The 25437-nt window shown below is 53.7% G+C and overlaps 1 protein-coding gene across 2 annotated transcripts in view; it reads left to right on the forward strand.

Annotated features, from left to right (window-relative positions):
- KIAA1614 (KIAA1614 ortholog) overlaps window positions 1–23209 on the forward strand; it is a 40136-nt gene extending 16927 nt beyond the window's left edge. For both annotated transcript variants that reach the window (XM_075528078.1, XM_075528071.1), the window contains exons 6-10: window positions 5490–5628; window positions 8087–8327; window positions 14273–14400; window positions 15897–16081; window positions 21985–23209. In XM_075528078.1, the coding sequence (XP_075384193.1) occupies window positions 5490–5628; window positions 8087–8327; window positions 14273–14400; window positions 15897–16081; window positions 21985–22178 (887 nt within the window). In that variant the 3' untranslated portion in view covers window positions 22179–23209. The remainder of the gene's footprint in view (window positions 1–5489; window positions 5629–8086; window positions 8328–14272; window positions 14401–15896; window positions 16082–21984) is intronic.
- The last annotated feature ends 2228 nt before the right edge of the window (window positions 23210–25437 follow it).

A 25437-nucleotide genomic window follows, 5' to 3' on the forward strand; every position in this document is an offset into this window, starting at 1 on the left:
ACCTCTGGGGATTCTGGCCCCCCTGGCCCAGCTGGGATTCTGTTTTCATTTTCTCTCCTTGATAATTTTTTTTCTTTTTTCACATTTTATTAGGGACTCATACAACTCTTATCACAATCCATACATATATATACATCAATTGTATAAAGCACATCCATACATTCCCTGCCCCAATCATTCTCAAAGCATTTGCTCTCCACTTAAGCCCTTTGCATCAGGTCCTCTTTTTTTTCCCCTCCCTCCCCGCTCCCCCCTCCCTCATGTGCCCTTGGTAATTTATACATCATTATTTTGTCATATCTTGCCCTATCCGGAGTCTCCCTTCCCCCCCTTCCCTGCCGTCCCTCTCCCAGGAAGGAGGTCACATGTGGATCCTTGTAATCAGCTCCCCCTTTCCAACCCACTCGCCCTCCACTCTCCCAGCATCGCCCCTCACACCCTTGGTCCTGAAGGTATCATCCACCCTGGATTCCCTGTGCCTCCAGCCCTCATATGTACCAGTGTACAACCTCTGCCCTATCCAGCCCTGCAAGGTAGAATTCGGATCATGGTAGTTGGGGGGAGGAAGCATCCAGGATCTGGGGGAAAGCTGTGTTCTTCATCGGTACTACCTCGCACCCTCATTGACCCATCTCCTCTCCTGAACCCCTCTGTGAGGGGATCTCCATTGGCCGACACTTGGGCCTTGGGTCTCCACTCTGCACTTCCCCCTTCATTCAATATGATATATATACATATACATACATGTACACATATATACATATACATACACACATATATATACACATTATCTTTGATGCAGATACACATCGCAAACCTCACTTCATGTCACAGTTTCTAGACACAATCAGTGACATGATTCATCAAATAGCACAGGCCACTCCTACTCCCACTGTCCCTGCCCCTCGGGCACCTTTGAGCAGCAAAAGGTTCCTGGGGAAGATGCTGGATCCCTTGACTGTATACAGAATTCCTTTTAACATCAATATGAGCCAGGGGCCGGGTTAGGCAGACCCCCACACCCCACCTCAGGGGTGGCAGTGAAGATGCCCACTCACTTGCTGGAAACCATGGGCGGACAAGCAGTTCTGGCTTGGGCAACAGGGAAACTTAGATGTATGGCCAGGCCCTTTCCTTCCAACATCTTCCTGTCACTCCTTTCTTAGGCACTGACCAAGCACCTCCCACTGCCAGCCTGGGGTTCCAGACACTGTGGGGGAGGCATCCAGAGATTCCACTAGCAGGCTCTCTCTGTCAGTCTGGGTTGACTAGAGAAACAAATTCATAGACACTCATGTGTATAAGAAAGCACTTATATAAAGAGTAATTGAATATTGAGAAAACCTTCCAGCCCAGTCCAGAGTAAGTCCATAAGTCCAATATTAGCCCATATGTCCAATACCATTCTATAGTCCTCTTCAGACTCAAGCAACACATGCAATGATGCTGAGTGTAGGAAGATTACAGGCTAGTGGGTGGAAAGTCTTGTGGGTCCAGTGGCGTTGTAAGCATCTCAGCGCTGGCAGGGTCTCCATGTACTCCTCCAGCTCAGGGCACTAGCTAGCTCCATGAGTCTTGTCAGCTACAAAGTCTCCCAGGGAATCAGGCCTCTGACAGCATCAAGCCGGGGCCAGGCGTTCTGTCAGTCATTTTAACCTTCTCTGTCAGCCGTTTTCCCTAAGCAGCATGGTTTCTGAGAAATTCATGGGGCAATTTCTACCTCTGAGCTCAAAATATGCATTAACAGCATCCATTTTCATCATCTCAAACAAAAATAGACAAAGACAACAACCAGACAAAATGATCAAAACTAACTTACCATATTCTTTCCAGAAAACAACCCAGTAAACTGCATGGACATATCTGACTTTTGGCTAGACAAAGAAGAAAAACCACCATGAGGTGTAGATCAAATAAACATCCACTCTCCATCTTTATGACTTGTTTCTCTAGTACCCCACTCCTGGTACTAAAATGTGTTAGTGTGGGTAGACTAAGAGAAACAAATTCATAGACACTCATGTTTATAAGAAAGAGGTTTATGTACAAGACTAATTGAATATTGAGAAAACGTCCCAGCCCAGTCCATAAGTCCAATATTAACCCATATGTCCAATACCAATCTATAAAGTCTTCTTCAAACTCACGAAACACATGCATTGGTGCTAGTGAGAGAAGATCACAGGCCCATGGGTGGAAAGTCTTGCGGATCCAGTGGCAGTATAAGCATCTCCGCCCTGGCAGGGGTCTCTACTGGCAGGGGCCAGCTGAGGGCACTAGTGTGGCTCTATGTGTCTTGTCAGCTACAATGTTTCCCAGGGAGTGAGTGTGTGTCCCACTTCCAACAAACTATTTCCTTAGTGCCTCCAAATGATGTCATCAAGCTGTGACCTGATTGGCAGGCTAAACTCCACCCCTTCACTCTTAAGTCTCAAATTGACAACAGATTACGTAACCACCACACATCCGCCATGCCCTTGAGACCTTCTCTGTCCAGGTGACATGCTGTCTAGGGGACATGGTGCTAGAAAATTCTCTGGCTTTGCCCTCTATTCCCAGAGTCCTGCTCCAGCTTAGACAGCTGGGGAAGTGTCCACAGACAAGGCTGCTGAAAGGCATAGCATAGCATCTCTTGTCCTTGGAAAGAGTTCTCTCACTGCCAACTCCTAGTGACCCTCTAGGACAGGGTGCAACTGCCCCTGTGGGTTGCTGAGACTGTAACTATTTACCTGAGTAGACAGCCCTGTCTTTCTCCCATGGAGCAGCTGGTGGTTTTGAACTGTGGGCCTTTTGGTTTTCAGTCCCACTTGTAACCACAATGCCACCAGGGCTCCTGGAAAGAATTCTCTGGTTGTGGGGAATCCTGGGCATCTGCAGCCTCGGGCTCTTCAATGCTGTGAGCTGAGGTGACCTACTGGACTCTCAGGGTTAGGTCGAGATAGATGACAGTCCTTCCCCTATGCCCTTACTTTAATGTGTCCCCAGCTCTGGCAGCCCTGGGCTGGCTTGAGGGGATGGAAACCTTGGGAATGGGTCAGGGGGAGAATTGGCGGGGAGGGGGAGCAGAGAGATCACAACTGCAGACCTCACGGGCAATGCGAATCCACTGCTGTGCTGGCCACCTCTCCCTCACAGGGCCCACTTTCCCTTCTCCCTTTCTTTTACTTACACATCCCAAAATGCCTCACCCCGAAGTCCCTCTCACCGCATGTGAAGTTGTGGCTTCCTTCGGGGTCGTGCTCTTGGTTGGCTGCTGGCTGGTCCCTAACCACTTCCTGCAGCGCTTCTGCTCTGAGATCTGATGGGCTTTCTGGGCAGATCTTCCCCTTGCTCAGGCCCACCGTGTGCACTGAAGATGCTGGCTGTGAAGGAAGGTGAAGCTCGTTCCCCAGGCCTGGAGCTGTGGGACCTGAGCAGGAGCCGTGGGACCTGAGCAGGCCATCTCCTGGAAATACATGGAATGATGTCAGTGCCAACCGCACATAAGATTGCTGGTGGTGGTGGTAGTGCCACTCTCCAGGCGGTTCTGACTCATAACCACCGTACGTACAACAGAACAAAACACCACCCAGTCCTGTGCCATCCTCACCACCTTTGCTATGTTTGAGCCAGTCACAGCCACTGTGCATCTTGTCAAGGACCTTCCTCTCGTTTTTGCTGCCCCTCTACTTTTCCAAGCAAGAGTCCTCTTCCAGGGGCTGGTGTCTCCTGCCAACCTGCCCAAAGTCCGTGAGGCAAATCTCGCCATCCTCACCTCTAAGGCGTCCCCTGGCTGGACTTCCAACACAGGTGTGTTTGTTCCTTGGCAGTCCGTGGTACTCCCCATAGTCTTCGCTGGCACCAGAACTCAAAGGCACGGATTCTTCCGTGGTCTTCCTTGTTCAGTGTCCAAGTTTCCCACGTATACGAGGCCATTGAGAAAACCATGGCTTATGTCAAGGGACCTCAGTCCTCCAAGCAAATCTTCGTGTTTCCACACTCTCACGGTCTTGCGCAGCAGATCCGCCCAACGCAGGGCGTGGTTTCATCTCTTGACCGCTGCTTCCAGGAGCATGGATTGTAGATTCAAGCAGGACAAAATGCTTGACAACTTCAGTCTCTTCTCCATGTGTCGTGATGTTACACATTGGCCCAATCGTGAGGATCGGGGTTTTCTTTATACTGTGTTGTGATCCATCCTGCAGGCTGCAGTCCTTGACCTTCATCAGCAAGGGCTTCAAGTCCTCCTCACTTTCAGCAGGCAAGGGTGTGTCATCTGCTTACCACAGGTTAATAAGTTTTCCTCCAATCCTGATGCCAAGTTCTTCATATAATCCAGTCTCTCTGATGATTTTCTCAACATATAGATTGAATAAATATGGAGAGAAGATACAACCCTAACACACACCTTTCCTGATTTCAAACCATGCAGTAGTCCCTTATTCTGTTGACACAACTGCCTCTTGATCCATGTATAGGTTCCTCACGAGTGCAAGAAATGTTCTGAATTTCCCATTGTTTACAAGGCTGTGCACAGTTTGTTGTGGTCCACATAGTCAAATGCTTTGGCATGGTCAATAAAACACAAGTAAGCATCTTTCAGTGCATAGTAGATGCTATAACACAGTGGCTATTGTTAACTCGGTTAGAAATTCCCTCCCACACGATGCTGTTTTTGTCTTGGGGATGTACCCTTTCTGCTTAATGAGCGAGCCTTACAGAGGTAGTTCTGCCTGTCACATGGGGTTCCCCTGAGTTCAAGTTCCCAACAACAATATATCCAATGATAGAAGATAAAGGGGTGTTACTTCCTACCTCCATTCCTCAAGTGTTTACTAGTAATCTACTATGTCCCAGGCAGAAGGGGCTCTGGTGCTGTAGTGCAGGTGGCGTTGGGCTGCTAACTACAAGGTCTGGGGCTCAAACCCACCAGTCACTCCAAGGGAGAAAGATGAGGTCGTCTCGTCTGCTCACAAGGCAGCTCGACTCTTGTCCTGTCAGGTTGCTATGAGTCAGAACTGGCTACCATGGTAGTGAGTTTGGTTTTTGAGGTTTATGTACCAGACCAGGAGCTCTGATGGCACAATGGGTTAAGTGCCAGATTGCTAACTGAAAACTTGGTGGTTCAAACCCACCAGCCACTCTGAGTAAGAAAGACGAGGCGGTCTGCCCCACAAAGATTGACAGTCTCCAACAGCCTTGGAAGTGGCTCTGCTTTGTCCTGTAGAGTCCCTTTGAGTTAACTCAAACCCTGTTCCCAAGTCTACTAGCTAGACAACTTGTAACCCCTTCCACTAAGGGAAAGGGAACTTGGGGCTGGGGGAGGGGTCAGTTCATTATTGTTCCCTCCTCTACCTGCTCCTTCCTGGTTGTTCTCAATCTCCAGCTCCACCAGAACCCCCATCCCCACCCACCTCACCCTCTCCTGCCTCAGTGGCTGGAAATGCCCCTCCTGCACCTGCCTGGGGGTGGGTCAGGCCAACACAGGAGCCGTGCTCTGGTTGTTGCAGGAGGACCCCGCCCAGCAGGTGTTGGCACCATCAGTGCCATGGGTACTACCCTCTCCCTGGAGGAACCCACACCCAGCCAGGAGCCATCAGGAGGCCTGCAGAGGAGAGAGCGGAGGTCTGGAGGGCATGGGCCAGCAGGGTGAGTGACGGGAGCAGAGTCCTGGCTGGGGTTCGGGGTCAGGGGGCGCTGTGTGGAGGACGATACCCTCGGAGCTGTTGCATGACTGACTCCACCCCCACCCTACTCCCACATTCCGAGAGGCTTCCCAGACCCCTGCTTTTCCCTATCCGTTTTTGTCTGAAGTGTTTGAGCCTTCCGTACCTGAGCGTTCAACTGCACAGTCTCCAGCTCCAGGGGCTGATCAGGCAGTCACATGCCGAGCCCCTCCCCAGAGTGGGGTCGCCCTCTGAGGGGGGTCTCATCTGCTTCTGGGCTGTCCTCTTCTGCAAGCAAGCAGCCCAGCATTCAAATTTCCATTGTCCCACTGCAGCTCCGGGGTCCTGCAGCTTTGAGAATCTGAGCCCTTGTCTTGGGGACTCGAAGTCTTTGTGAGCCCGGAGCCCTGACTCGGTCATCCCCGCTCCACTGGTGACCCCACAGAGCCCATGGCTCCACATGTCCCCGAGAACCACATTGCTCAGAGCTGTAGATCCCAGCCAGCTGTCCTTGCCATCTGCACTGCAGGGTCTCATTGCTGTTGCTGCTGCCAACCTTGAAATCGATCCAAACTAGTAGTGACAGCACAGCGACAAAGCAGAGCGGCCCCATGAGACTGCCCAGGCTGAAGACGTTGTGGGAGCAGAGAGCCAGGTCTTTCCTCTCGGGAGCTGATGGGGGTCTTGAGCTCCCGAACCGCCTGTTAGCACCCGAGTGCTTAACCATTGCACCACCACCAGTACTTAGGCTGTCTAAAGCCTCCTTATACTCAACACAGCTCCGGACAAAGCAGCCCCCTTCCATCTGCTTCCCAATAAGCACTGTGTTGTGCATCAGTACTTGGCCCCAGTTCTGGGGTTTACCTTGCTGCTGTCTGCCTTCCCTCCCACCCGAGTCCGCGTCATCTCCTAAGCCCGCCCTTACTGCCATCTCTCCTTCCCTCAGTTACACGACTTCCATGCTGTGTGAAGGACTTCAAAATGTTCATGAAGAAATGGAACGGAAAGACAATGGCATTCCCAATGAACATTTTGAAATCCCCCCAAATAAAACCTACTTCCATTGAGTTGATTCTGATTTATAGTGATCCTATGGGGCAGGGTCGATCTACCCCTTTAGATTTCTGAGGCAGGAAATCTTTATAGAAGCAGTATCCTCTTCCTCCTAAGGTAGGGAGGGCTGGTGGGTTCGAACCTGTGACCTTGTGGTTGACTGCGCAACTCAACCCACCACAAGAGGCATATAATGCTATACCCTCCTACATGACTGAGATCATGTAGGGCTCTCTGCCCCTCACCAGCCCTTCTCCAATCATAGTCACAGTTTCTTTTTAAACCTTAATTAAGTGATTTTTTTAAAAACTAATTTAGGCCTTGCTTAAGCTCTCTCACCCCCTCTCACTTGGAATGGAAATCAAACTCCTTCCTCCATCTAACAGGACCCAACATGAGCTACCCTCTGCCAGCGCATCTGACCTCACCTTGAACTTCTTCCTGCTTTCCCTGGACATCAGTCCCAGCTCCAGCAGCTTGGTCCCTCTCTGTTCCTGAACACAGTAGCCTCCTTCTGCCATAGGGCCTTGGCCCCAGCTGTTTCCCCCATCTCCTGAGCATGGCCAATTTCTAGAACGGAGGCGTGGGTTGAGCAGAGTGGGTTGGGGGAGAAGACAGCAGAGCTCCTGGAGGCCCCAGTTCCTTAGTGAGGGTTGGGCTGAGAAGGGAGGTGTGTGGGGGGATGAGGTGGGGCAGGGGCGGGGAGGACATTGAGCTCCCTGAGGTGCAAGTCCCTGGTTTGGGCTCCTACTGCTTGAGATCCTGCGTACACAGAAAGAAACACCCCAGCCCTGCTCCGTCCTCACAGTTGTTACCTCTGAGCCCTTTGCTGCAGCCCCAGTGCCCATCCCTCTCACTGAGGGCCTCTGTCTCATTCACTCTAACAAGCGGGGCGTCCTTCTCCAGGGACTGGTCCCTCCTGGTAACATATCTAATGTGCACAAGACCAGTCTCTCCACCTGGAGGTGACCCGTCTTCTCGTTTAGAAGCCCCTGCGAGCCAGGGTCTGCTCTTTGTCCGTGATCAGGGGTTCCACTGCCTGGAAGGCACAGGCTCAGAGTGGAAACCTTTGCTGTCAAGTTGATTCAGACGCTTGTCCACCCTCGGTGTCGCACACTAGAACTGACCCACGGGGCTTCCTGGCTGTAATCGCCAGGCCGTTCTTCCCAGTACCTCTGGGTGTGTTCAAACGGGCAACCTTTTGTTTAGTAGTTGAATGCAAACCGTTTGCATTGGACAAAGACACAGGGGCCGTTATGTCTTGTCGGGGTGGTTCTCCCTAAAGTTCCTCACTGCGGCCCTTCTGTCTGCGGCCTGCTCGCCAGCTCCCTGCGTACAACTGCTGCTGGTCCGCTCCAGCCCGGCTCCTGTCCGCCCTTGTGTTTCAGAGCATCGCCAGAGGCCAGTGCGGGGCCCCGCCCGCCCCCGGCGGCCCCCTCGGCGCCCAACAGGAGAAGCAGCAGCAGCATTGCCTCCAGCCTGGGGCTGAAAAAGCTCTTCGCAGCCCTGGGCCAGAGTACTCGGCCCAAGCTGGGCAAGTCCCGCAGCTACAGCGCGGAGCATCTGCAGCCCTCCTCCGCCTGCACCCCCAAAGTGACCAGAGCGCCCTCCTTGCAGTCCCTGCGTTCGGTGAGTCCGCGGGCCCAGCCAGAGGTGCCCCAGCCACCATTGGCAGGAAGGTTGGGAGGCAGAGAGGGGGGAGCCACAGCAAGCCCTGAGGTTTCGATAGACACCATGCTGGCGGGGCTCTGGCACCCCACACACCAGCACCTCCGGGGCTCCGCCCCGCTGCCCCACCCCCACCTTTCAAAAAACGTGTCCTTGTGGAGTGGACGTTTACCCAGCAGACCAGCTTCCCATTCAGCGACTCTGACGCTGAATTTCGGTTCATCTCTTAGGTGGCAGCCCCACAAGGTCGCCGGCTTCTCCTACTTCCGCCCTGTGTTTCCTGCTCCCGTTTGTTCTTCTTCCCTAACCCTTGTGGACTTGGCCGGGAGGCCAAGGCTGCCCTTCTGTTCTCAGATGGTTGGCTCTCCTAGGATGTGCTTCCTTCCCTGGGGTTAGTGTTCCCCTTGCAGACCTGTAAATTGTTGGACTGAACATCCGGCCCTCGGGGAGCTCATTTCCAGACCCGCAGGGTGACTGAGGACCGCAACCTGTGGGTTTCCACCAGTCTCTCATCTCACCGAGAAGTTTGGCCTGGTTGTAGGCCTTGTATTTTGTAATACATTTTTCTCTGATTCTATCCAGCTTCCAAACGTGATCCCTTTCAGAGCAGTCAGTAGTGAGGGCACCACCTAGTTCTTCTGGTCTCAGGGTTGGGGACCCAACAGAATGTGCAAATTATCAAGCAGTCTCATTAATATCACATGCAAGTAAAATTGTGTTGAAGATTATTAAGAAAATGGTTACAGTAGTACATCACCAGGGAATTTCAAACTGAATTCAGAAGAGGACGGTCATGGAACAGGGGATAGCGTTGCTGACATCAGATGGATTTGGCTGAAAGCAGAGCTTACCAGAAAGATGTTTACTTGTGTCCTACTGACTATGTAAAGGCATCCCAAATTAGGGATAACAGTGACAAGGATGGGGTTTCTAGAAAACTTCATTTTGCTCATGGACCAAAACAAGATGTGTTCCACCAGAAAAGGAAACAACCATGCCTGGATTAAAATCAGGAGAGGTGTACATCAGGGTTGTATTCTTTCACCCTACTTGTTCCATCTGTACACTGAGCAAATCATCAGAGGTGTGAGACAGTGTGAAGAAGAACATGGCCTTGGGATTGGGGAAGGCGCATTAACAACAACCTGTGATATGCAGATGCCCCAACCGTGCTTGCAGAAAGAGGACGTGGAGTGCTTAATGAAGGTCAAAGACTGCGGCCGTCAGTACAGAGCGAAACTCAATGCAAAGAAAACCAGCCTCCTCACCACAGGATCAGTAGACATCATGATAAAAAGATTGATGTTGTCAAGGATTTCATTTTGCTTGGGTCCACAATCAATGCTCAGGGAATCAGATGACATGTCGTATGGGGTAAATGGGGTGCACAAGACCTCCTTAAAGTGTTCCAAAGCAAACCTCACCCGAGCCCGGGTATTTACGATTGTCTTGTGTGTAAACTGAACAATGAATCAGAAGACGCAGAAGAATCGATGCATTAACGCCATGGCGCTGGGAACGGCACTGAAAGTAGCAGGGATAACCAGAACAGCAAGCGCTCTCTTAGAGGACGCCTACCCAGAATGCTCCTGGGACAGGTCATCAGGAGAAACAAGTCCCTCGGAAAAGCTCATCACGCTTGGAAAAGGAGAGGGTCACCGAAAAAGAGGAAGGTCCTCGGCGATATGCGTTGACACGGTGGCTGCAGCAGCGGGCTGACCCTGACAATGGGGAGGACGGTGCCGGACCGGGCAGTGCACATTCTGTTATACATGAGGTCGCTCTGCATCTAACGGACCCGATGGCAACCACAACAGAGCTGTGGGGACCAATAGCCGAGTGTCCGCGAGACCGACTGCGGGGGTGGCTCGACTTTCCTCGCGCTTCGTTCCCTTCCGGATTCCCGGTCCTTCCCACTCTCGCCCTCTCTTCCTTCTCTCCCCTCCCCTCCCTGCCCAGTCCACGGGAGTCCACAGCCATGTCACGCAGGAACCTTCTCCATGGCCACAGTCACTCCCTTAGGCCAGCCCCAAGCCCCTTCGCACCTGGCTTCCCAGGGAGCCCTTTCCCCTGCGGCTTCCAGAGAAGCCTGTCCAAGACGCAGATCAGACTCTTAACTGCCCTGTCCTTAGTGACCGCCATGGTCCCTTACTGCCCTCGGGGTCACATTGAGACCACTTGGCTTTGCCAGAGGGTTCTGGAGCTGTCTGCTTCCATCGCTCACCATGTGCCCTCACCACTCCAGCTGCACTTGGCCTTCCTGAGATTCTGTGAGCAGGTCACACACAGTCTCACCTTGAGCCTTGGCCTAAAATGTTTCTGCTGGCATCTGCTCATCCGTCAGATGTTCAGGCCCAGATACTGCCAGGCGGCGGTTCCCAGTTCTGCTTCCTCAGGCTGAGCGGGAAGCCTTTGCCCCGGTTCCCAGGCCACCCTGGGCCGCCTCCTTCCTCACTGGTCACTCTGTGATTCAGTGGATGCGTCTCTGTCTCTGCCCCGCACCGGAGGATGAATGCTTTGTGGGGTGACAAGTAGATCTCTAAAATAGAGTGGCCGGCCCAGTGCCCATGCTCCGTGCACAATGAGTGAGAGAGGGAGTGAATCCCGTCCAAGTGCACCCTCCCTGTGTTCTAGAACATTAATAAACCAACAGCGCCTCACGAGCCCCCTCTCCCAAACCCAGCCCAAACTCCCTGCCACTGCGTCCTCTCTGACTCATAGCAACCCTACTGGACCAAGAGAACTGTCCCTTTGGGTTTGGGAGACTATAACTCTATGGGCAGAAAGCCTCATTTTCCTCCCTCCTGAAGACCTAGCAGCTAGCAGCCCAACACAACCCACTGTGCCCCAGGCCCCTAATGCTGAACCAGGCCTCTACAAGGCCCTGGCTCTGTTGAAGGCTTTCCTCCGAAGTGCTAGAGTCCTGGAGCCACACTCACAGGAATGGCACGGGGTGGAGGTGGGGGGTGGTGGGGTGGTGGTGGGGGTTTAAAGAATAGAAATCTATTCTCTCACCATTTGGGAGGTGAGAAGTCTTGACTTCTGACCCCAGCTCTAGGAAATGCTGTCAGCTCAGAGGGATGCCCTTGTTTTTGCTGCTGAAGCCAGTTCATCTCAGTGGTCTTCACGTGACAACAGTCTCCCCCCATCAGGACTTACTTCTGGTTCTAACCTGCTCTTTTTATAACTCAGAAGTGACAAACTTCAGACACTGACACCCCCCAAACCCAGGGCCATCCGGTCAGTTCTGGTTCATCTTGGCCTGACTAGGACTTGGGGCAGTCAGTTGTCGGCCCATCTTCCTCCAGGAGAGGAACTGATTGGTTAGAACCACCAATTGTGCCTAGCAGCCAGGGCTCCTTTGGACCCTGAAAGGCCCTTTTAAAATAACAAAGATGCCTATTCCTCAGTGGGAGTGTATCCGCAGGCCCAGGGATGTGGGCAGCTGCTCTTGGTTCCTTGCCCCCTCCCTCCCTGGTGAGGGTGGCCGGGCTTTCCCTTTTCTGGCTGCCTCGGGAGAGCAGGCAGGCTGCGCTCATGAAGTTTCTGTCCAGTGAACGAATGGACGACAGAGACACAGAAGCCATGGTGGGCGGTGACTGGGGAGGAGAGCAGGAGCAGTGACCCAGGGCTCCAGGAATGCACTTCTGTCTCGCCGCACTCTGCTATGTGTCTGGATTGACTGCCATCGGGCTTTCATCTCTGTCTGCCCTGACAGTGACGCCACTGCTCCTGCAAAGGAGAGGTGAGCTGAGCTGAGTGTGCAAAGACCGGAAGTGGACCCGCTAAGGACGGGCCGGAGGCTGGTGGAGTGTGGGGACTGAGCCGTGGAAAGAAATCGCAGAGCTGAGCTGAGAGAAGACGGGGCTGTTCTGAGAGTATTCCTGATGCAACGCCTGCTGCGAGGTGGCCCAAGCTCCACGGGGGTCTTTGTTCTGCCTTGGCCCCTCCAGAGCCAGCGGGAGACAGCTCTGATCTTGCACCCTGACCACACTGGCCACCACCCAAGAGGTTCTGCATTCCCTGGGCCTTTGCCCCTGTAACAGGAAGGCTCGTCCCTGCTCTCCTCCCTGGAAGATTTCTGCCTGTCCTTGAGCGCTGATTGGAACGTGGTTTCTCAGGGAACCCCGATTGAGCTCAGATACACAGTCAGGCCCATCCCTTAAAGCTTCTTGATAACAAGCCTTACATGTGTGGGCTGAGCGTGGATGTCTAATGCAATCAGGGTGCTGCTCTGGGGTGCCATCGAGTTGGTTCAAAGCATCTTGTTGCCCAGTCACGGACCCCCCACGCCCCCGGGGCTGTTGTGCTTGAGCCCGTGGGTGGGTCTCCTTTCCCTCTGACACGCTGCCTTACCAGGCAGCATGTCCTTCTTCAGGGACTGGTCTGCCCTGACAACACGCCCAAAGCAAAGGAGATGACGTCTCCCCATCCTTCCCACTAAGGCAGCGGTTCTCAACCTGTGGGTCATGACCCTTTTGGGGGTTGAAAGACCTTTTCAAAGGGGTGGCCCGATTCATGACAGTAGCAAAATGACAATTATGAAGTAGCAACGAAAATAATTTTATGGTTGGGGGATCACTACATGAGGAACTGTATGAAAGGGGCACAGCCTTAGGAAGGTTGAGAACCACTGTTCCAAGGTGTGCCCTGGCTGTGCTGGCAGTCAGCCCATGGTACTTCAGGCGCCGTCTTTAACCATGGTCCAGCTTCCACGGGCTTATCGGGCAGCATGGGAGTCTTCATGTAGGTGCCCTGTGAGCTGGCACTGACCTGGCAGGAATGGATTTTATTTAACACGTAGTATATTGTGTGTGTGATGATTTGTGTAGAAGTCTTCTCCCAGCCTGTCTCCACACCTCCACGGCCACCTTCAGAATCACATTGGGTCAGTTTCAAAAACACAAATTTGATCAAATCACACTGTTAATGAGTGTCCATCGGCAGTTCCAGTTCAGGGTAGGCCACGCCTCTGGGCTCGACCTGTCTCGCCTTCGGCTGACCGTATCTGGTTCCAGCACACACCAGGCTTTCTCTCACCCGTGTCTTCATGCATGCGCTTTCTTCCTGGATGACCTCGCCTCTCCCTCATCTGGAGACCACTCGATTCAAGACCCTCTTGGGAGTCAGCCCCTCTACTCTCCCCAAACCTCCTGAGCAGAAGTCTCCGGACTTCTCTAAAACACCATCTAGAGCTTCAGCCTGACCTGCATTTAGGTCTCTGCCCCTATCCCTGCTCTCCCACCCCAGACATTTTCTGAACGCCCAGAGGGATTTTTGTCGTGCTAACTTTGTTTTTAATGCACAGTATTTTAAAACACATTCTTAACACCACAATTATTAAAGCAATACTAAAGAATAAAAAAACAGATTTAACTCTAGAACTATGCTCAATATTCTGTCACGAATTTTCTTTAAAAAAAATCAGGCTTCGATATCATGAGATGATGATGATAGGCAGTACATTATTTCAGCCAAGATTTAAAATCAAAACAGAACTTGAAGCTTCAGCTCTCCCATCTCCTGAGTATGTTGGTCATCCTGCTGGGCAATTGGTGGGCGTGTACAATTGCCTTCTTAAAAAGTCCTCAGGTAGGCTCCTGGCGGTGTCCTTGGGTGTCCACACGATGAACCTGCATGGGGCTAACAGAAAGGTTGGAGGCGTGGATTCCATCTTGAGGTGTCTCAGAAGAAAGGTCTAGTGATTGAGTTCTGAAAAATTAGCCACTGAAAACTCTGTGGAGCACAGTGCTACTCAGACACACAGGGGGTCTCCAGGAGTCAGAATCCACTCAAGACAACAGGTTTACTGGTAGATTGGAGGGCAGGGGAGGTGTGCCCTAATCCCCTGTCAATCCTTTTGTCAATAGCTTTTCTCACCTGCAATATTGGATCTTTTCCACTAGGTGTCACCCTCTCACCAACATCGGAAAGCCACCTCCTTTCAGAACCTCCACTCACTACTGAGCCATAAGGTGGACCGTTCCAGCCTCTACTTGGTGGGGGAGTCAGGGGACCACAGTGCATCCGGCAGGTAAGAGTGATACCGCTCCCCAATTTGTGTGGAAGTGGTCACATGGGAACCTAACTTGATGTATAAACTTTCTCCCAAAGCACAAGAAAACCTTCTTTAAAGAAAGAGAAAGCAGTCAATCTGGGTGCAGTATAGCAACGATGAAACACACAATACTCCTCTGGTTCCTTGAGGCTTCCTCACCCCCCACTATCATGACCCCACTTCTGCCTTTTACTGCAGTCTAGACCGGAGCTTGTGCACAAGTACAGCTAAGAACTCACAACACATGGGATCGAGGAACAGGAATGGGAGTAGGAGGGCAAGAGAAAGGTGGGGAGAGGAGGAGAGGAAAAGGGACCCGATCACAATAAATGACACATACCCCCCCCACACACACACACACCAGGGGGATGAACAACAGAAACCATGGAAGGAGACAGCGGTCGATGTTGATATGAAAATAATAATAATTTATAATTTATCAAGGGGCCACAAGGCGGGGGTGGGGGTAGCTGACGCCAAGGGCTCAAATAAAAAGTAAATGTTTAGAAAATAATGATAACATATGGACAAATATGATTGATACAATTTATGTATGGATTATTATAAGAGCTGTAAGAGGCCCAATAAAATGTTTAAAAAGAAAAAAGTTGTGGAACTTAAAAAAAAAGAAAGAAAGAAAGAGAAAGCAAGGCCAATCATCGGGGCTTCCTTCCAGCAGGAGATGGGGAGCACAGGTGTCGGGGACAGGGCCACAGAGGTCTGCAGTCTGGAGTGCAGGGCCTTGTTCTAAGCCACTATGGCTGAGAGGACATGGGCTGGCTGTGGTGGACAGAGGTGGGCAGCCTGACTCTGCTGTCCCGCTGAGGCCTGATGACATCACCATAAGAGAATGTCCAGAGTACTTCCTTGGTCCAGCTGAAGGCCCAGAGACAGGCCCTTCCCAGGGGCTTGCCCAGAGAACTCCCCATGTGTGAGACCCTCTAGGCTAGCTGGTCCAAACTGGACTCCATAGGTGGCCTTCAGGGGGTTCTGTTCTCACTCACTGTCACTGAGTTGATTCTGCCTCATAGACACCTTGTAGGACAGGGTAGAACTGTCCCTGTGTGTTTCCGGATGGAAACTTCACAGAAATAAAAAGCCTTGTCTTTTTTTTCCTGTGGAGCAGCTGGTGGTTTCAAACTGCAGGCCTGCAGGTTAGCGACCAACACAGTAATCCGCTATGCCACCAGGGGTCCATTAACTCAGGAATTTTCTAGAAAAAGGAAAGCTTTCATCGGATTCTCAGGGTGGCCTCTGCTCCCGGAAAGCTTAAGAAACAGTGTGGGGTGGGGGAACTTCAAGACTGGCTGCAGTCTTGGGAGAGATGAGGGCCCACGGACCCTGTGTGCTAGCCCCAGCCTCAGACTGAAGTTGAGAGGCATCAGAGGCCTCTAAGGCAGGGACAAGGCAGCCAAGAGCGCCCCGGCCTCAGCCCCCTACCCTCACCAGCCCCTCTTGCCTTGATCCCTCAGGTTGGCCAAGGCCCAGCCCAGGCGCACCCTCAGCGTGGAGGACGTGAGCGCCCCGAGCCTGGCCCGCACTGTGGGCCGTGTGGTGGAGGTTTTCCCAGACGGAACGAGCCAGCTGCAGCTACAGCGCTCCCCCGAGGGCACGTTTGGGTTCCGCGTGGCCTCGGGCAACGGGCGCCGAGACTCAGGTATGCCCCTCCTTCCCGGGTCCCCCTACCCAGGTCCCGCGACCAGAAGGTCTGTGCTCGTGGAGGGATGCAGTCTGTGCTTGCCAGTCCTCCGGCTCCTTTTGATGTGGTTGCTGTGTTCCGATCGCTCCCTCCTCCAGCTAGTGCGCTGTCTGGGCATGTGGGGTGAGCCTGCCTGTCTGTGTCCACGGCCCGCCCCGGGCCCAGCGCCGCAGGGCTGCGTCCCGATGGGTGCCCGCGCATGCCCTGGGCCGGGCTGTCACTGGGTCGGTGGGGAGCACACCAGCTGGGGCCCGGGCAGCGATCTGGGACTGAGAGGGCCAGACTTCATCCCCGGGCTGTGGCCAGATCCATCTCAGGACAGAGGGGCTTGTAAGGCACTTCGCTCATAGGATGAGGGAATGGGGGCGGGGGTGGGGGGTGGGGGTGAGGGAGCGGGAGGACAGCCAGCTAAAGGTTTAGGACTAGGAGGGCACGCCCACCTGAGCCGAAGGACCCACCCACAGGAACCGAGGGACCCGCCCACCGCCTGGGCTCTGCTGGGCGTCAGTGCGCTTGAGCTTTGCACAACGTGGTGGGAGTTACTGAGCCGGAGACAAAAGCAAATGGCAGTGTGAAGTGCCCGCATTCTCCAATTGTTTCAGCCAATATATGCGCAGCACCTAATGCCACTACCCGAGCCCTGGTGAATGGTGGATTAGGCTTTGGACTGCCAGCCTTTAACTCAGTGGTTCCAACTCACCAGTCACTCCTGGGCAGAAAGATGGACTTAGCACCTGGGAAACCCCACGGAGCAGTTCCACTCTGCCCTACAGGACCCACATGAGTCAGAACCAAACGTGATGGCCGTGAGGTGGTGTTTGGTTTTTTAATGGTGACAGAGTGGTAAATCTCCGGACACACGTGCATGTAGACTTTGCTAAATGTTGTAGGGGGCGGCCTGGGGGAAGAAGTACTAAGGGACAATGAAAATAGGCAGGGCCAAGCTCACAGGGAGCTCCCTCACAGGGAGCATTGCACTCAGGATCCTCCTAAGGGACTCAGCAGGCTCTGCTCTCACAGGTTCGGGGGCCCCTCTCATCCTCTGTGTCCTTACCCCTTAAAAAAAAACAAAAACTTGTTGGGAGAGGGGACAGAGCACAAAGGCCCTGAGGCAGGAGGATGAGCACGGCCTGGGGGTGGGCTGTGGAGTGTGGATGTGGGTGGGGGCGGGGAACTCCCTGAGACCCCAGGTGACAGTGAGGGTTTCGGCTGGGATGCTGAGGGAGGGGGCGCTGCTGCAGGGCAGGGAGCAGAGAGCTGGTGAGCTTCCAGTCTTTTTCAATAGCCCTGCTGGAGCCCCAGTTGAGAACCAGCCCTGGCTGGGCATGGAGGACTGCCAGCCTCTGTAAAGGAGCGATTTCAGTTGTGAGGAGAGAAACAAAGGTGGCCCGGAGGTGGTGAGAGGCTGCATTCTGGGTGTGTTTTGAAGGTAGTTGCCACTGGGCTTGCTGATGGGAGAAAGGGAAGATAGGTCTCTCCCCATTGTGGGCCTTGGCAGGGAGTAGGTCACTGCTTGTCCACACAGAGAGCCATGTTGTAGGCATGGATATCTGTCCTAAAGTTCTCAGCCAGCTCACAGGCTCAGGGGTTCTGCCCTCAGAAGCCTGAGGTCCCCCCTCTTAGCAACCATCCTTTCTCCGTAAAAAAAAGAAAGAAAAGTTGTCCTGGAGGTGATTCCACTGTGTGTCCAGGAAGAGCTTTGCCCCACAGGCAGATTTTTCAGAAGAGAATCCCCCAGCCTTTCTTAAAAGGTTCCTCTGGATGGACCTGGGTCTCCAGCCCCTCCTTAGCAGCTGAACTCATTAATGGTCTGCACCACCCAGGGACTTGTAAGGTGGGCCCTTTCAGTGACGCAGTGTGAAGTCCCCAAGTTAGACCACCCCAGTGTGGTCTGTACAAGGGGTTACCTCCCCCCCCCAAAAAAAACCAAAAACAAACAGAATTGTGCTGGACGGAGCAGAGCTTTTGTAGTATGTCGTTTTCCTACTAGGCAAGCATCCAGCAACTGTCTCTGAGTTGGGAACTGTCTCTCACCTGGGAAGGTTCTCTCTGGTCACAGTGAATTTTTTTCATATAAGGAGTTTGGCTTGAACGTCATTTTTTTTGTGATGGCCTATTTCATAGAACAGCATGCGGCTGGGAAATTTTGTTTCCTGCTTGGGAAAAAATGCTGCAGCAATGATGTTGAGCATAGCTTACAAGGCCAGCACTGTGGGGGAAACTCAAGTGTACAAGTGGCTTTCTCGTTTCAAAAAAGGCGAAATGTTCTGAATGTCTGTCAACTTCCCAAAATGACGAAAATGTAAACTCATCGTGCATTTGGAGTTGGTTCCACCAGGTCAGACTGTTGATTAAGCTTTCTATTTAGAGGTTCTGAAAAGATTTCTTAACAGTGTACAACAAAAAAGGCCCGCATTAGTTGTGGCAGACGGGGGTACTGGTTTTCCTACCACGACAATGTACTTGCTCATGCAGCCATCTCAGTGCTCCAGTTTTTGGCAAAAACAAAAACAAACCAAAAGCATGGCTCCCTTTCCCCATGCACCTTACTGACCTGACCTCTTTCTGTGCGACTTTTTGTTTCTGTGAATGACGAAGGACATGAATCTGTGAATGAAGAGGGACATGAAAGGACAGTGACTTGACAACATAGAAGAGGTGAAGAAAAAAAATAGAGGGATGTGCTTTCAGCCATCCAAACAGATGCATTTGAAAAATGTTTACAAGAATGGAATTTCAGATTTGACAAATGTATTAAGTGTAATGGAGAGTACTTTGAAGTTGATGAGGCTTTTTGTTTTTTAAATTAAATGCATAGCATTAGGGGGGAAAATCCAGGTTCTTTTGGGTACCCCTTCTTATGTTGTCTGGCTGTGTGACCTTGCATGGGTTGCCTACCCTTTCTGAGCTTCATCCCTAACCTATAAGCTTGCGGATAATCACATGCACTTACAGGGGACAGAGGAGCAGGGAGGGAGGGACATATGAAAGTGCCTTGCACTTCCCCACTACTTTCTTCAGAAAGAGAACGCGTGTTGGGGAGCAGAACCTCAGGTGGGGGACATACATCCACAGGCCAAGAATCCATTTTTGGCCCTTCGTAGGCAGAAGGTACCCTTGCACAGAGCCCCGGGGACCTGGGTCTCCAGTGACCAGGGCATTTTGCTGAGATTGGTGAGCACCCCTCCTGGCCATGGCTTCCTCTGACACACACAGGAGTCCAGCAGGTGCCTCCTGGCCACAGGCTGCCCCAGCAACTGATGATCCTGTCCCTGGGCCTCAGAGGGACCTCAAGCTGGGGTCGGCTTGCACTCGTCGATAACCTATCCAGGAGCTGGCTCTATACAAGCATGTGAGAGCTGAATTGCCCTCCACGCTAATCGGCTGCAACAGAGAGACCACACGTCCGGCCGCTGCCACCTGACACTTAGTGCCAACAATAGCAGTCTTGCTACCATATTTTTGTCACAGCTGAGTTGCAAACCTGCCCCATAGCCCCCTCAAAACGGCTCACCCCACCCCTCAGTACCTGCATTCTCACGTCAAGGCAGCTCTTAAAACACCCGCAGAGAAGCAGGGAAAGAAGCCCAGGTAGAGAGCAGCCCGGTGCAGCCAGGAAGGCAGACACACCAAGTTGCCAGGTGGGAGATGGAGCCCGGGACCCAGGAAAAGGAGCATGTACAAAGATAGGATCGGTACACTCACCGTGCCTGAAGAGGAGAGGACAGCGCCCATCCCTTTGGGAGAAACCAAACCCCAGACGCATGCCATGGGTGTCAGAGCAGAACTGTACTCCGTGGGGTTTTCATTGGCTGATTTTATAGGAGTAGCTTGCCAGCCCTTTCTTCTGAGGGGCCCCTGAGTGAACCTGAGCTTCCTGCTGCAGTAGCATGCTAGCCATTTACACCACCCAGGGACTTGCTCCACTGGGGCCAGGAGCTGGGCGTCACGTGTCTGTATATGGGGTTGGATGTCGGCTGGAGAGAAGGCTTCCCATCACACCAAAACACAAGCCCACTGCCATCAGGTCAGTCCAGCTCTAAGGACAGAGGAGCTCCGCTTCACAGGGTTTCCAGCACTGTGACTCTGGGAGCAGACAGCCTTAGCATCCTCCATTGGAACAGGGCGGGAGCTTGAACTACCGACTTTGTAGTCAGCAGCCCAAGCCTTAACCCGCTGCACCACCGGGGTTTCTTGACTTCCCTCTTAGTTGTACTAAATTGCACTGAGATGCACTAAACGAAGTCAAGCTACAAGCCGAGGATGCAGGCCAGGTGGCAGACACACCACCACTTCCAGAGCCTGGTCTAGAAAGACGACTTGGAGATCAATGTGTGGGGAGTTGCTGTTTCTAATGCGAGAAGGGCAAGAGGTGGGACCTGCTGAGCTGCCTGCACGCACCATGGCAACGAGACCCACTGCTCAAATGAAGACCCTGTGGCCTCAAACAGCTGCCTGCCCTCATCTGATGGCTCAGGTGGAACCAGCTGAAAAGGGGTCTTTGAAGGTTTCGGCAGTGCCAGTGCCGTAAGGAAGCCCTGCTCAGCCAAACTCCAGCTCTGTGGCCACGAGAGGCTGGGGACTGAGTGTCTGCCAACCCACTGAGAGGCCCCGAAAGCCCGCCCCAGACATGAGCAGACAAGCTGGGAGGGCCTTTCAGGACACCCTCATGGAGGGCGTGGGGAGGGGCTGTGTGGAGGGCGTTGGCTCCTGTCTTCGACACTGCATAGAGGAGTACTCAGGCTCCTTGGGCTGGTACATAGTGCAAGGTCATGGTGGACAGGCCCGGGAGGGGGTAAGACCTCACAACACTGAGAGCCAGAGAAGCAGCCATCCAATGTTTGTGCAGTGGTTAGAGTTCAGACCTGCAGACGTCAGGCTTCTGGCTACACGAGGGCGGCTTAACGTGGTGGAAGCTGGTGGAGGTCCCTCACAGCCGAGGTCTGAGGTCCTGGGTGGACAGTCTCCTCAGGCCCTTGGTGTGGCCTCTGCCTTCTCGTTAGTGAGCAGAAACCTTGGTGGCTCCACATGCCAAGGGCCAGGGTGATGTCAAAGAGGAGCGCATGGTGTTCTTTTCTCCAGGGTTGGAGGGTAGCGGAACGGCCTCTCTTTCCGTCCAGGGGAGAGATCCAGGAGGTTGTTGGGACTTAGGTCTTCAGGCTAGTTGGCAGAGATGAACTCTGCCCGTCTTCCTTTATCACAGGGCTTCATCTTAGCGTAGAGACCGCCTGCCCAATCCACCAGCTTCTCCACAGTCGGAAACAGCCCGGAGAACTTGCTCCTGACTTACAGGTTCTCCGGGCTGAAAGTTAATGTCGCGCAGCCTCTGACCGCGTTCTGGGATCGATGCCTTATGGGACTTGAGGGCATTACAGAAACGTATTGAGCGAGCAGGGCAAAGCACAAAGGGCTTTGTGGAAATATGGGTTAGCTTCCAGATCCAAGTGAAGAGCCGCACCTGAGTACTCCGGCCCCGCCACTTTGCCAAGTCGTAGTATCCCTAATCCCCACCCCATCCCCACCCCTGCTACACCTGGGTTTCTGAGGGCAGCAAGTGGGTCCTATTTGTGACTCCAAGGTCGAGCCAGGTGATTGTCTGAAGTCATGTTTAAAAAGACTTCTCATTTGCAAAGAAAAACTCACCTGGGAAGCAGACTGAGCTTGGGCCCTTCCACCAGGGGTCACATGGGCTGGAGGCATTTCCATTTCTGTATCGGGGATGGATGGAGAGAAGAAGCCCCTGCGGAGGGGGCTGTGCCGCCCTGAGCACCCAGCCAGCTGGAGCAATGAGGGCGTGTGTGCGCGTGCGCAGCGCTTCGACTGTGATTCCCTGTGCTACATTCTCGCGTTTTCCTTTGCAGGGTTCTACGTGCAGGAGATGGCTGATGCCAACACCGCCAAGCTGTACTCGGGGCTGCTGGGCGTCGGGGACGAGCTGCTGGAGGTGAACGGGGCCAAGGTGGCCGGGCTGGGCCTGGCTCACGTCTCAGAGCTCCTGGCCCACGCCCAGAGCCTGTCACTCAGAGTACTGAGGCAGAGGCCCGCCCCACGGTGACCCAGAAGTGCTGGCCCTGGCTGTCACCAAGGGGAGGCTCTGGCCCGCCTAAGGGCCATCTGGGACAATGCTGCTGCGGCTGAGGGCCCAGCAAGAAGCTGGGGGCCGGTGTGGGATTTGGTGTTAGCCAATTGATGCAGAACTGGGGAAAGAAAGGGGGAACCCCCCTCTGAGCCAGAGGTGGCGTGCCAACCGTGCACCCTGGCTGGCAGGAGGAGAGAGTTAAGGAGGCCCTTGTTAGTCTCAGAGCCAGCTGGCCTCTAGGTCCCATCACCCAGGCCCCAGCCCCCAGTCCCAGCACTCCAGACCCCAGGAAAGCGCCTGCCATATTGGCCTGAAGCCCTTTCCCTTTTTTCTTTCACCTTTTGCCCTACAACCTCTCCTAGCTTTTTCTAGAAACCGACAAAGTGGCCTTACAGCCGTGGACCATATATTCTAAAGTCAAACAATAGAACGTGCCCTGGGCCTGCGTGTGAGGACGTCAGGGACGCTACCAAAACCCAAATTCACCGCCATCCAGTCCCTGTGGACTCATGCAGACCCCAGAAGACAGGGTAGAGCTTCCCCTGGATATTTCTGAGGCTGTCACTCTTTACTGGAATAGAAAGCCTCAGTTTTTCCTCCCACGGAGCAGCTGATGGTTTTGAACTGCTGACCTTGCATTTAGTAATCTTGATGATCTATAAAGAAAACAACCGCCATTTCTGATCAGTCTCAGGGAAGAACAGCTGTGGGAACTCCTCTCCAGTCCCGGCTCCTGCTGCGGGGTGGGGGTGAGGGCAGCCCTGCACCCTCTGCCTCCCCGGCCCTCCTTCAGAGTCCCACCTTCTGTGAGCTTGGAGACAGTGCTACAGTAGGTGCCAGGCTGTGGCCCTGCCACATGCCCAGCCCAGACCTCCCCGAGCCGACAGCAGCTGGCCGTCGGGAGAGCAGGAGGGAAGGGCTCTTACTCGTGAACACTGGCCAGAGGGCTGGGAGGCTACAGTGCCGGCCATGGGTTTTAAATGATTAAACCGTGGAGCTGAAGCTTCTTCCACCGTGTGGCTAAATCTGGGCCGCTCCCTTGTTGAGCCTTCACGGCCACGAGCAGGGCTGGGATGGGGGCGTGAGGAGGGGGACAGGCACTGCCAGGGGCGGTGCTGGGTGGGCCCGGGGGGAGCCCGAGGGTCCTCCAGAATTAGTGTACAGCCAGCATAGCAGCATGTGCCTGCAAAGACGCCCTTGGTGGGGTTCTTGTAAACCAGAGAGAAGGTACATAGAAGGGGCTGGGAGAAGGGAGAGGGTGAGAAGGCAGCCCCAGGGCTGTCGTAGAAGGTGGTGGGCTTTGGGTGTGGGCACACACATTCGTGCACACACCCCACACACCCCTGTTCAGCTGAATGCGTTAAGACGGGTACCAGGCGGCTTTCAGCAGACAAGGTCAGCTCCAAGAGACACGTGCTGGTGGCCTGAGGGACAGGCCCCTGGCAGCTCTTTGTCTGACTCAGGGCAAACCCACTGCCGCCAAGCCCATTCCACTCGGAGCTGGTTCTGGCTCGGTGGTCATCCATGGGGTTTCCAAGGCTGCCAATCTTTGGGGAGCAGACAGCCTCACCTTTGTCCCTTGGAATGGTTGGTGGGTTTGATGACCTATGAACTCTAGGTTATCGGTCCCACACTCACCTCCACAGCCCCAGGTGGAGAAAATGGACAGTTGGCGTTAGGGCTTGGGGCAGGGGGTGGGGAGGGCGGTGGGGCAGGGGGTGGGGAGGGCGGTGAGGCAGGGAGTAGTCTCTGAGGAGACTTGAGCCCCAGCGTCTGTGATCTGCCAGGTGCTGGGCCAGGGTCCTGACACATCTCATTTGGGCTTTAAAATAGTCCTATGAGGGAGGTCCTGCTGGTGACTTCATTTTCTAATGTGAAGGTCCAGGACAGTGATTCTAAACAAAACCCACAAAGATCCACTGAGTGGATTCTGACTCGTGGTCACTGTACAGGTGGTTTCCAGGGCTGTGAGAGCAGGTAGCTTGTCTTTCTCTGAGGAGCGGATGGACTGGGGGCGGTTTGAACCCAGGACCCTGAGGTGTAACAGTGCAGCGCTTCCTTGGCAGCATTGCATGGCAGGGACCGGTCTTCCACTGGACAGGCGAGAACTCCATCCCTGAACCACAGGGTAGCCCGCTCTGTGGGATGTCTGACTGGGGGACCTACTCTCCCTCCTGCTGCTGGGTTCCTGTTCCAGGAGACGGCATGTCACGTGTCACACACTCCGGCTCCTCTGAGACAAAGTGGGGTGGGACTTGGCAAGGTGGGAGGGGGCTTTGGTTCCTCCAGCCTCTGGTCTGACCTCCCGCATCTGTTGACCAGGAAGCCTGGTCCAGCTCAGCCCGATACAGTCAACGCGGAGCCTGCAAACCTTCTTACTTAACACCGAGTTGAGTAACTGCCCCAGGTGGGGAGGTCTAGACTGTGAGGAGAGCTGATGCTCCCAAGAGTGGCTTTCCTCCAGGCTCTTGGGATGGGTAGGGTGGCTGGAATCACAGGGTGCAGGCTGCTTCCCAGGTCTCCAGCCATGGCACACACCCTCCAGTGCTGGGAGACCGAGCATGGAGTGCGTGCTTTTGTGCAGCCTTTGTGCCATGTCACTGGAGGCAGGTAGGGAGGCCCTGGCGGCTCAGTTCGCAGCATGGCCGGAAAGCGGTGAGGTGCTATCAAGTCAGTGCTGACTTATCCCCTGCACACCAGCACAGAACACCGCTGGATCCTGCGCTGACCTCACAAGGGTGATTTTTGAGCCCTTGGTGTAGCTACTGAGTGGATCCATCTTGTGGAAGGTCTTCCTCTTTCACAGACCCTCCTCTATAACAGGCATGATGCCTGACACTGAGCAACACACACACACACACACACACACACACACACACACACACACACACACACACTTTGCGCCTGAATGCAGATGGAGGGACCAACTTCCTGTGATGGCGCTTGGCTCAAAGGTGATGGCGGAGGTGGCCAGGACACGGGCTAGAGCCTCCCCTTGGGTGAGCTGGGGTGGCGAGCAGGATGGGAGGGGGAAATAGGGCAATCCCGGGCAAGCTCGGGTGTCCTGAGGTCCCAAGCATGCCAGAGGGAACGCAGACCCGGGTCACATTTTGGAATCCGGGTCATCGTGGGAAAGAAAGGTACAGTCACCAAGACTTCGGCTTGCTTTACCTTCTCCACGAATAATCTGCATGTGATGGGCACATCAGGACACACTTCTGAATCCTGCCTGGGA

This window comes from Tenrec ecaudatus, chromosome 1 (assembly GCF_050624435.1).
Source record: "Tenrec ecaudatus isolate mTenEca1 chromosome 1, mTenEca1.hap1, whole genome shotgun sequence".
Taxonomy (NCBI): domain Eukaryota; kingdom Metazoa; phylum Chordata; class Mammalia; order Afrosoricida; family Tenrecidae; genus Tenrec; species Tenrec ecaudatus.